Source organism: Danio aesculapii, chromosome 9 (genome assembly GCF_903798145.1).
Source record: "Danio aesculapii chromosome 9, fDanAes4.1, whole genome shotgun sequence".
Lineage (NCBI taxonomy): Eukaryota > Metazoa > Chordata > Actinopteri > Cypriniformes > Danionidae > Danio > Danio aesculapii.
The window spans coordinates 15,357,749-15,370,389 of NC_079443.1; the positions used below are offsets into that span (position 1 = coordinate 15,357,749).

The following is a 12,641-nucleotide window of genomic DNA, read 5'->3' on the forward strand; positions in this document are numbered from 1 at the left end:
GAGGTTTATGGGGGTGAGTGTAACGCAGACCAGCAAGCGAAGTGCTAGGCAAGTAAACCTCACTCTTCTGACCTCAAAAGGCGACAGATGCTAGCTCAGACCAGGTTGGGTGCAGTTGGACTGTTAAGTTAACTTAAATTTAATTGGTTTGAACATAAAACAATTAAGATGTCCGAAAAAAATCTCATGAATTGTGTTTCAACGCAAGTAGTTTGAACAATCAGCGAAATTATTTTTTTGTGTGTTGAAACAGTTCAGATGTTAAGGACTAGTCATATTTATACAGTCCTACAGTTATAACCGGCCCTTTGATAGTGCTGCCATAATGCTGAAGTGGCCCTCATGAAAATGAATTTGACACCCCTGATCTGAAATCTTATCATTTGTGTTCTGAAGATGAATGAAATTCTCAGAGGACAAGATAGACAGGTCGAGTAATTTTATGACATCATTTTTGGATTAATTAACCCTCTTTTTAAAAGTATTAAAAAAACAATAACACAATTCCTAAATCTTTAGTTTTCAGTTCCTGACTTCGTAAACTGGGGGTAAGCGAAATATTTGGAATTCACTAGACAATTTCAGATAAAAAGTTTTTAATCGATTCTTTTTTAGAAAAAAATCTTAATTTACATAAGCAGACATTAACAACAGTGCATCAAGACACAAAGAGCACGTTAAATACATCATCTACACAGCATGGACAGCCTGAAACACAGCGAACCGCTGTGCAACTGTTGTCTATAAGCTTCAGCACTTCGGCCATGTTTCAAATAATTTTTTCAGAGCAGAAATCATCATCTACACACACACACACACACACACACAGACACACTCCAGCTTTGATGGACGCAGAGGGCTGCTATCACACATCTGTGTCCCATATTCAACATTCCGTATTTTTAACCAAGAGGCGTGATATTCCTGGATATCTCCCAGTCTTCAGGGACGATGCCGCTGACAGATAACTTATGCAATCGGCACAGAGCTCTGGAAAGAGCTTTTTCAAGTAAATACATCTGATGCTGCGCCGCGTGTAGAGTCTCACTTCCTCTCGAGAGCGGCAGCCATCTGATGCTTGTGTTTGTTGTCTATGAGGCTCTGGCTCTTCTGGCTGACTCTAGATCAGTCTTCGTCGGGTGTCAGTGCATATGTGGCTTTGGGAGTCACGCTGACTTGAGAGCCTCGAACCCGCAGAACTTCCAGCGTTTCTCCAGTGTCGCTCCTACGCCGCTGAACTCCTGCTTGAACATGTTGGGCAGTCGCACCATTAATCTTTCGAGTTCACTGGCTGAGATCTGAGGAATGAGACATGAGAAAGTAACACTTGGGTCATGGTTTGTGTGTGAGAATCAGGCATTGTGACCTTTGTTTGCACTGAAACTAATGAAAGACACTAATGTGTTTGTCTGTATGTTTGTCATTTGCCTCGTGCAAACAGTTACTGTGTGGTGCTGTAGTTCATTTATATTCAGAAGGAAAGTTAATAAACACAATTTTTTCAGTTTATAATACCATTAGTGTTTTACCATATTTTAATCCATTCAGCCAATCCATCTCCGGGTCTGGCAAGAACAGTTTTAGCTTAGCTTAGCATAAATCATTGAATCAGATTAGACCATTAGCATCTTAATAAAAAAAATAATTACCACTTCCCTCAACATAACCAACATGAACACCTGCTTGCAAAGCGAGCATGTATCAGTCACGTTGGAAGTTACCTAGTTGAGGACTATTTTCAGGTGCTGTGAAATATATCATTGCGTCTGCTGCAGCCATGGTACAGCAACACAGTTTCTTGATTATTATGCCAGAATGAGAACATAGTTCCTAGCCACATCAACCTAGAAAATAGCATCTTTTCATTTTCATTCAGATTTTGTTACTACTGAAGTCAAGCTTTAACCGTTTAACAGGCATTATAATCACCTGGTTGATTTTTATTATTTTAATTGCTTATTACTATTTATCGGAGTTGTGTCAGTATATTATTCAATACAAGATGTGGGCCAAAAACTATTTTCAAGGAGTGCACCTTAAAGGGTTAAATAAGAAAATTATCAAAACTCTTATGTTATTTTTGAGTGAGAGGCTAATGGTCTAATCTGATTCAATGATCTATGCTAAGCTAAGCTAAAAGTGCTCCTGCCAGACCTGTAGATTGGCTAAATAATTTAAAAATGGTAAAACTCAAAAGGAAGTTGTAGAATTACAGAGTGTTCCTTTATGTAAGAGACCATTTACAAGACATTTTCAGCAAAAATTGGGAACCTTTTATACATTTTAACTGTTCATTTCGAGTTTGGGGGACTGAAAACAAAACAAACTGAAAGTAAAGGTTTGAACATAAACAACTAGGCTGTCCCAAAAAACCCTAAAGAATAGTGTTGTTTCAACTCATTTTAAATAAGCAGTTTAAACAATCAGCAAAATAATTTTTTGGAGTGTAGCAGTGTTAATAAAGTGTAAGAAGCAGTAATTTATAGTCTTACAGTTATAACCGGCCCTTTGAGAGTGCAGCCATAATGCTGAAGTGGCCCTCGGTGAAAATGAGTTTGACACCCCTGATCTGAAATATTTTCATTTGTGTTTTGAAGGTAAACAAAGGTCTCAGATGACTGAAATGACATGACGTGTAATTTAATGACATCATTTTCATTTTTTTGATTAATTAATCCTTTAAGCATTTTAAAACAACAGAATTCCTGAATCTTCATTTTTTAATTCCTGACTCAACAGTAAGCTGTGGGTTAGCAAAATATTTGGATTTTTGCAAAGACGATTTTAGAGAAAGGTTTTAATCTTCAAATAAGAAAAACATTTAAATGTCATTTTTGAGCGAGACGCTATTGGTCTAATCTGATTCATAGATCTATGCTAAGCTAAGCTAAAAGTGCTCCTGTCAGACCCGTAGATTGGCTGAATGGATTCAAAATGGCAAAACTCAACTGGAAGTTGTAGAATTAGCCTATTTCAAAAAATGTTCCTTTACGTAAGGGATCATTTACAAGACATTTTTAGCCAAAAATGGGACCTTGTATGCATTTTACCTGTTTATTTAAGTTTGGGGGATAAACCAAATCAAATTGAAAGTCCAAAAAATGCTGTTGTCGTTTTACATTTGCATTTTTACAAAAACATTACAAAAAAAGAGAATGTCGTGTGTCCATAGTATGTGTTTAGGGAGGTGTAGATAATACATGTATATATGAAGTCTATTATTTAATTCAATAATAGTAATAATAATAATAATAATAATAATAATAATAATAATAATAATAATAATAATAATTGAATTTCAGTTACTCAGGGCTTTCGTTTATAATCATAGTGAAGACATTTGGATTATAGGACTCCTAGTGGGAAGATGAGTGGGATTAAATATGTCATATATGTTTGCCTGCATAACGTACCACATTGCAAAATGTCAGAACACATTCAGTGTCCTCAAGGCCACATCTGACACATGGGATTTGTGTTTTGCTTTTGACTGGATGATTTCCACCAGGTGCAAATAGCTGTGCTGTATCCATGCTGTTTCAACCTGGGTGCAAATAATCTCTCTGATTTTCTGTGGGGAATTTAAGGGTCAAAGAGATAACGAGTATTTGGCTCATATAACGTATTGACTGAAATGAGATTGTTTCTAATCTTTTGGTAATCCTGCATACACTCTCAATGCTATGATACGAATTTAACTGTGACTGAATCGAAGTGACGGTTAACCCCAAAAATGTAATTTTATCACCATTTTATACACTCCTCATTCGATTGAAATGACAGATTAGGGTACTTTTAATGAAATTTGAAGATACAGGATTGCTGATTTGTTTAAATATACACAATGATCAGTGTGTTTAGAGTGCAAAGCATGTATTTAAACATATGTAAATAAAAAATTAAAAGGAAAGTTTACCCAAATATGAACATTTGCTGTACCTTCATTGTGGAGTACCTTTATTTCTGAGAGTGTAGGCAAATGAAGAGTTAAAGCATTTATAGGAAACCCAAAATTAATACCTGCGACTCCTGACGTTACAGTAAAATATTGATCCGTACAAGAAACTGAGCATCATTACAACCTTATTACCTTTACTCTACAGCCTCAGCAGACAGTGCCTTTACAATAAAATAATGGCATCAGAATGATACTTAGTTTCTTATCATTCCATTAGTATTGTAAGCTTACACTCCAGACAGTGAAGGCAGTAAGGGCAGTTTGCCAAGGTAATACACCTTATGCATAGGGATTTTTAAGTATGAATAAGCCTTGGAGAACTGTCATGCTAAACTCACCACATTTAAGATTATTATTATTTTAATGTGTCTGATTGAAACACAATATAAAGTTGGTCTCAGACCAGGCAAGAAGCGCTGCATTCAATTCTATTGTTCCACACTATGTCTTTAAAATATGAACTCTTGTTTTACAACAGTATTTTTAATAGATTTTCAGCACTTTTCTGCTGCTACTCATGACGCTTGCTTTTAAACAGCCTTTCATCTAATTTTATGCTTGAACAACTAATTGAATGCTTATTGGAAATTGAAAGGTCTATTTAACTGACTATATATTATATGCAGCCCAAGACTGGTTACTCACTGAAGTTAATTAGGGCTGAGCCACGTCAGTACCTGGATGGGAGACCAGATGGGGAAACTACATTGCTGTTGGAAGTGGTGTTAGTGAGGCCAGCAGAGGGTGCTCAACCTGTGGTCTGTGTGAGTCCTTATGCCCCAATAAAAGTGAAGGAGACGCTATACTGTCGGTGGGTGCCGTTTCGGATGAGATGTTAAACTGAGGTCCTTTTCAGAAAAACTATGCCTTTAATGGTTTGGAGCAATATGAGGGTGAATAAACAACAGTGATGCCAATAATGGCGCTATAAATGAACATTGTTACTAACAGCGATACTTGTTTCAGTAACGAGTAATCAAATAAGTGACTGTTTCCCCTGTTACAACACCGTTACCGTCACTGACAATAAAATGCGCATTACTATAATTGAGAACACTGAAGCGGTTTTCATGCAGTGACTCTCTGAGCAGTGTCTCTCAGCCATAGGACTTCTCTTTCTCTGAGGTGTGTTGGGGCTGGAGCGGGACAACCAGTGATGATGATTGGTGTGACTGTGAACATGGTGTAACTGAGAACGTGATGATTGGCTTAGAGTACATTTCCATCGTTTGCCAATCAGAGGCAGAGTAGTGCTGGTGTTCACACACAAGCACACACACCAACGACCATGAGTCAGAACGATGGCAAATACAACCAGTTAGGTAGCATTTGCAAACTGGAAATATAAGCACTACTTTTCCCTCGTTGAGGTGAAAGGCAAGAATGTTTATGTATCGTGCAACTTATGCCCATGAACAAATAAAATAAAGAGTCTCTCTGCGTCAGTGACAAGCAATTCGGTCACTTTATTTTGATGGTCCGTTTGTTGAATTTAAGTTAGATTGCATCTACATGCCAACTAATTCCCATTAGATTATATATAGACTGTTAGGTTGGGGTTAGGGTAAGGGTTAGGGTAAGTTGACATGTACTTGCAAAGTTACTTATAGTCAGTTAAATGTCTGTTGAACGAGCATCAACAGATATTTAGCAGACAGTCTACTAATATTCAAATGGACCATCAAAAAGTGTTACCAGTAATTCTAATTAGAGTTCTGGGGATATATATCGATATGATTCCCCAACGCGATGCGGGATTATCCAATATCGTTCATATTGATATGGTTTGAGGCCACATGTGTGCATTCTGCGCGAAACAGACCATTCCAAGGTAGCACGCGAGCTCCACTTGCACAACTGAATGCATGCACAAATGAATGATTCACTCCGTGAGTCATAAAAAAAGACTTGTTCAAAATGAACGAATCGTTCAAGAATGATCTATCACTGATGCAACATGGAGGAACATGCAGTGCTGGTGTTGTATTGAAATCTGACTCCCTCTCGCGTGCACGCACATCACACAGCGCCTGCAGCTGCACAGCGGTTTATCAGAAACCTTTTATCGATCATTTCTTCCGCAATTGACAGCAAGAATGAACATAGAAGCCTTGTCAAATTGACAAACAGCACCTGCATGTGTTCAAAAAACGCCAAAATTGGACGAATTTATACCGCATTTTGAAAGTGAATCCACCTCATATTCACTGATTATGTTCAATATTTATTACAGGACAGTCTCTTCTTTACATTTACGTTATCACACATCTAGCTCTGCGTTCTGCTCTGTTATAATGACATTTCATTACAGTACTCTGAAACAATTTCATTACTTCTCATTTCTATAGTCCATTCATTTTCATCTTATTTAATATTTAGTAAAACAAGTTTAGTCAAAACAAAACAAAAGAAATAGTGTAGGATTTTTTACATGGAGTGAAAAACTTCTCTTTAGATATGTTTGATATGTGCACTGTTAATAATTGTGCTCAATACATACATTTAAATGTGTAACTAAAAAACAAATACAGCTGATTTAATTGTTGTTTATAAATCACACAACTGTGGTATACAGGATTACTTATAACAACACCGTAATTGTGACATAAAATACTGTGTGTTTCATATTAACAATTAATGTGGTTCTTTTCTATCTTTTTGTTGTGTCACTATTTAAGTGTGTTGCTTTTTTGCTCTGACAATGTAGCTATGTTTTCTATGGTTCTGTTTACTTTGTTATTTTCACAACGGTATTGTAGAGCGGTGTATAGTGTTAAGCAGGAAAAAACCCTGTACTGTATTTACTTAAAGATTTTGTTTATAATTTGAAATGTTGTGCAACTTATTGTTTTAAGCAGGAGGAAAAACCTGTACTGTATTTTATTTAGATTTTGTGCAGTTGTTATTTTTTGTGCAGCTGTTTATTTGTAAACAGGGAGGGAAACTCTTGTGTTTGAATCATATTTTGCTCAAAAAATGTTTAATAAAGTTTTAATAAAGGCTTTACTCTCAAGTAACCATTTATATGAAAAAACCGGATATATATCGTATACCATCATGCCTCCTAAAAATACCGGGATGTGATTTTTTTGCCCATATTACCCAGCCCAAATATGCCCAACACTTATAAACAATGCCATTGTTTTCATTTTTGTGTGAACTCTTTCATTCGGGGTCAATCTAATCAATGACCAAAAACAATCACCTTTGTATCAAGTCTCTGGATGTAAGACCACAGATATTCGATGTTGGCTCCAAATGGGTGGACGTGCAGAAAGGTTGATATGATTCCTGTGTAGACAGACAGACAACAGAACAGTCTGGTGAACGAACATATGTTGCCTGTGACTATAGCAGACAAGACAAGAGATGCAGCTGCAGTCATAAATACAGCGCCCGGAGCCCGAGCCTCATCCCTCCCCCACTTAAGCTGATTACTTTGGAGAGGTCCTGCGAAGGTAAAGCACTGATGCAGAAGCACAGGATATAGTGCCTTGCCTGAAGGGCCCGAGCCAATATTTATTTCCTTGATTTATATGCCGTAACGCCGCCAATTACCAAGGAACCTCATTCAATTCCCTCCACAAGACCTACTTTCACAGAGCCACACTAAGGGAGGGAAGGGGAGTCTCAAGATGTCCGTTCCGATTTGAAAATTCAATGCAGAACAGCCGAGTTGGCACCATACATCTCTGTTCTGCTACAGCGGTCCATACTTACAGAGATAAACATACAGCGGGTGAAATAAGTATTGGACGCCTCATTATGTATTTCAAAAGGAGCTGTTGACATGAGATTGACCCAGATTTTGGTAAAAACCCAAACAATCCAGATATACAAAAAATTAATTATTAAAATATATATTGTTATTTGTAATAACAATGGATTGACGGAAGGAGATGGTACTGAACTACTAATGGCCTGTTTCCACTGACTGGTACAGTACGGTATGGGTCACCTTTATCAGGCTTGCGTTTCCACTGCCAAAAGGGTACCAATGGTAAGCTGTGCAGGTCATTCACATATCATATGAGAAGCACTTCTCCCAACACAGATGCTTTATACACATAAATACTTGTGTATAAATGTTAATTTCTAACCTTTCTATAAACATGATTTGATTATAACTGCAGATCAATGACAGTGCAAGATAGCCTACTGTAACGTCTGCAATTATAAATTACAATTATAGATGCAACATATATGAACACATACAGTCCCTTACCGTCTCCGATATGTTACCAATTACAGAAAAACTACACACAGCATACATTTAGTCCTTATTTGGGTTCAAAAACAACACACAACATATAGCCAACAGTCAGTGTAAACCTCTCATATGTGTCTTTAATCTTCACCAGCACATGCAACCCCTGTTAGAAAGTAATTCTGCCATTATGAGTTCATAATAGTTCAAAAGGGGATGATAAAAGTTAAACATGGCAGTGTGTTCATGTTTTAGGTTGCTGCAAGAATCATTTGATCCTTTTTTTTTTTTTTTTTTTGGCTTCTCCTTTTTTTTTTAGGCGTCACTCTTACGTTTGTTGTTTCTGAAAGGATTGGATGTCAGAAGCACTTCAACCAATTCAGAAGTTTGTTATTTCAAATATAGATGCGTTGTGAGCACACACACGAGCTCTCTGGAGAAAGTGAAAACGCTCGCACTTTTAGATGGCCTCATAAAACAAAAACAGGACACAACAGATTTTGTTCTTCTTGGCTTTGTGGCTGTTCATCAAGACAACGACAAGGTTTGTTTAAGCTCGGGTCGACCATGGCTTATAACTATGTGTATATAAAACAACAGTAAAACAATATGTAATGTCTCGGCTGTGTATTTAAAAATGGCGGTTTCTTTGTTTTCATTCATGGCTTGTGTACGCGCTGGTGACGTTTCTCTGTAAACCAATAGCATTCAGTTGCGCGTCTTTCTCCGCCTTTTCGTACTAGGATATGGTACAGTACGGTTTGCTTTTTGGTACCTTTTGACAGTGGAAACAGCCATAAAAGCATACCGTATTGTATTGAACCACTCAGTGGAAACGGGCCATAAAATGTATTCAATACCTTGTATAAAAGCCTTTTTTGGTAATGACAGCTTCGAGACGCCTCTTGTTTGGAGAATGGAGTCAGATGAATTCCTCAGATGTGAGACTTTCCCAGTGGATTCAAGTCAGGCAATTGTGTGGGCCATTCTAGCAGCTTTATTTTTTTCTGAAACCAATCAACAGTTCCTTGGCTGAGTTTGGGTTCATCATCTTGCTGAAATATTCATCCTGGTTTCATCTTCATCACCCTAGTAATGTAGATCAGTGGTCCTCAACCTTTTTATCACTGTGGCCAAGTTAACGCTTGACAAAAAAAAAAAACATGTTTGTTTCATACTCATTTTGCTGCTTGTGAGTTAAATTTGGGGGCTCAAGTGACAGAAATGTAATTGAAAGTATATGGTCATTTTTCAAAATAAAAGACTTTTCAAAATAAAAGATCATTCAGACTCAGATAATTAATAAAACGCAAATAATTAAGATGTTTTGTGTGGCCCGGTACCAATTGATCCACGGACCTGTAGTGGTCTACGGCCCAGTGGTTGAGGACTACTGATGTAGATGTTGGGACTGAAGCAGCATATATTTATTTACACTGATAAAGGGCTGAAAGATTTCAGCTGCTGTCTGAGCTTTCCATATCTTTTTACACCTCACTTTCTTCATGTGTTCAATACTTTTTCCTCTGTGTCCCCTAAATTTTTATGACACATAACTTATTTTCTAAACTAATTAGAACCTAATTTGTTTTCTTTGTATGTATGGACTACTACTGTTTTGTTATCGACATCAAAGTCAACAGCACCTTTTAAATATGTTTTCTTAGAAAAATGGTGATGTATATAATGCTTATTTCACCCACTGTATCTGATTTCACATACTAATATGAGGAATCAAACGAATTCTAATAACCTAACAGAGACAGCTTATACTAAACAGTGTTTACACACAGCAAGCTAATCCAATAACTGCAATAGAAGTTTCTCTTCAGAGCTACCAGTCCAGTGCCTAGAGACTTAAACAATTTGTGTTCTTCAGTCCGTCTCTTCACTTTGTTCTGCTCAAATGACTTTGGCTTCTCTGCCGTTCTGGCTGAGGGCCTTCAAGCCTGGCTGACATTCCCTGCTCCATCAATGCAGTACATTCTGTGTGCGTCCTCTTAGCAAGCAGTGGTGTTATGCAGGCATTAGATAAAACCAATGCAGTGCAGTCTTCTCTGGGCTACAGCCAATGAAGAACATCTCCCCTGAGCTCCTTCTAGAGATCATCATCCAAAAACATGACAGACAGGACGAGGTGTTGCGGCAGCATCCGGCCTTTCCTCCCTCGCCTTTTCTAGTCATTGTTATTGTAGCGGTTCAAACAAGGGCCGAACATCTTTGCGTTCGACCGCTTGGCTGCGCCAGCACCTGCTCGCCCTCCTGCACTTTTAAGCTAGGACTCAATCCTCCAAGCCCATCTGGTATTCAAGCCCCTCAGCACACGGCTCAAGATGTTTTATAGATCAAAACGGCATGAAGCGGAGTTGGAATAATTACCGAGCAAGAGAGCCTCTTTCTCTGATCTCAAAGGACCCCAAATGACCGTCTCGTTATTCTTCTCTCGATGGTGGTAGAGTGCCGCGGTGCCATTGACTGCCTGCGCATACACACACAAAGGGAAAACACACATCAGGATGCAAAGAAACCTTATCAAAGCATATAAAAGAGTGATGGGATCTCATGCAAACTGTTAAGTTAGGGAAGGGTGTGTGTATAATCTTTACTGAAAATGCAGCACGTTCTGCTGTGTGCAGAGAAATCAATGGCTATTGGCTCTTCTTCTGAAATGCCGGCCAAGATGGTAGGCTGTAGGTCGCATAGAGGTTGAATCAAAATTCTAGCAAAAGTGCTTGCATTGTGTATGGAGGTTATATATTAGAGGTCTGCTTTCCTGCAGCTCAACTCAACCAGATTTCTTGCAACACAGAATTAATTTTCCATATAAAATGCAGTAGTGTTGGATGTAAGTGTTGTAGTGTTGGCGGTCAGACATAATGGCCCCCAAATAAAACAGGCAGGTTGTCGATGAGTGACAGAGCAAATTGTGGATACACCGTCCTTGAAGGATGCTGAACTTGTCATTTTAAATGACAGATAGCGTATTTATTTTTTTCTCTCTGTGACACTTTTATCTATTTTGTTGACAGAGACATGTTACAGGTATCCTGATGATAAATAAAAATAAGAAATGGTAATTTTTTTTTATTACAAAGCCAGTGAAATTCACTTGGGTTTGAATCCGGAAAAATGTCTACAAAACGCTGGCGATAAACGCAAACGAAAAGCGTCCCGGTGTGTACAAGTAGGCATGGGATGATAAGTTGGATGATGGGATTTCAAGGTTTAAATTTCAAGGGATTTCGTAGTTTGGAAAAGTCAAGGTTTTCTGTTATTTTTTTAATTTCCTGTTACACTGTTCCTAGAGTATATGTAAGTTTTTTTTTTGTATGTTTTTTTTTTTGTGTTGGAAATAAATCTGTGTTATTGAAACTAATGAAGACAGCAGTCAATGACTTGTGACATGCTCCCCCAATGTTTACTGTTTCAAAATATTTTAAATGTTTCCTAAAATAAGAGACATTGTTTTCAATGGGGGAATTCTTTTAATTTATTTTTATTTATTTACTTTTTTACCCAGACATTTGAAAATAACTTTTTTAGAGCAGTAATCACAATACCGTGATACCATGAAATCATGATATTTTTATCCAAAGTTGTCATACAGTCAGAAATTTATACCAGCCCATGATATGCCTATGTTTTTTTTTTAGGAATTTCTGATATCTAGACAAGTATGCCTGAGAAATATATATATTTGACATATTGATCATTGAAGCCAAATAAGTCACAAGGCAATCACAAGGCATGGGTTACTTCCTGAAACCTCTACAACTCAAAAGTGATCAGACATTGTATATAACATTTATGTTATGGAAAAAAAAAATACTTTTTCACCTTTAAATGCATGTATTTACAAATATCTGGACCAAATGGACTGAATAATGTAAGGTTACTCTATCCAGATTTTGTAGCTACTTGGTTTTTATCTGCAAGGTATGCATTTTCTAATTTAATAACCAGTAAGCTTTCTCTCAGTCTTATCTTCAGACTAAGAACAAAGAAGTTACATTATTACATTATTTTACATTATTTACAAATTTACATTATTATTTTATCATTATTGTTATTATTTACTTTAATACATTTTTTACATTGACTTATAAATTATTTTCATAATTTGTATAAAAAAAAGTGAAATGACTAGCAGTGAAAAATGGATTCCTTTTAAGCTGAAATATTGTATTGGTTATGCTGCTACACGAAATTAAATAAATAAATAAATAAATAAAAATAAAATTTTTGACCAATGTTTGATCATTATTCCTCTCCCAGTATAGCGGCTAGTTAAATTTTAAATGTGAGATTGTGAAAGTGGAAACAAGATTTAAATGTATTAGAAATAGTCAGGTCGGGATGATAACCATTCTAAGCAGGTTATTTTATTCCAATAGCCCAGCTCAGACCTTTATTATGAATTGACATCACTGTCCCATGTGACAACACCTGTACACTCCCCTTTGAGTGGCAAAACAA

The 12,641-nt window shown here is 37.0% G+C and overlaps 1 protein-coding gene across 2 annotated transcripts in view; it reads right to left on the reverse strand.

The window, feature by feature from the left end:
• Nucleotides 1–579: 579 nt before the first annotated feature.
• The window catches only part of enox1 (ecto-NOX disulfide-thiol exchanger 1), a 260,625-nt gene continuing 248,563 nt past the window's right edge, over nucleotides 580–12,641 (reverse strand). For both annotated transcript variants that reach the window (XM_056465012.1, XM_056465013.1), the window contains exons 14-16: nucleotides 10,545–10,644; nucleotides 7,164–7,249; nucleotides 580–1,298 (exon numbers count right to left, since the gene is read on the reverse strand). In XM_056465012.1, the coding sequence (XP_056320987.1) occupies nucleotides 1,167–1,298; nucleotides 7,164–7,249; nucleotides 10,545–10,644 (318 nt within the window). In that variant the 3' untranslated portion in view covers nucleotides 580–1,166. The remainder of the gene's footprint in view (nucleotides 1,299–7,163; nucleotides 7,250–10,544; nucleotides 10,645–12,641) is intronic.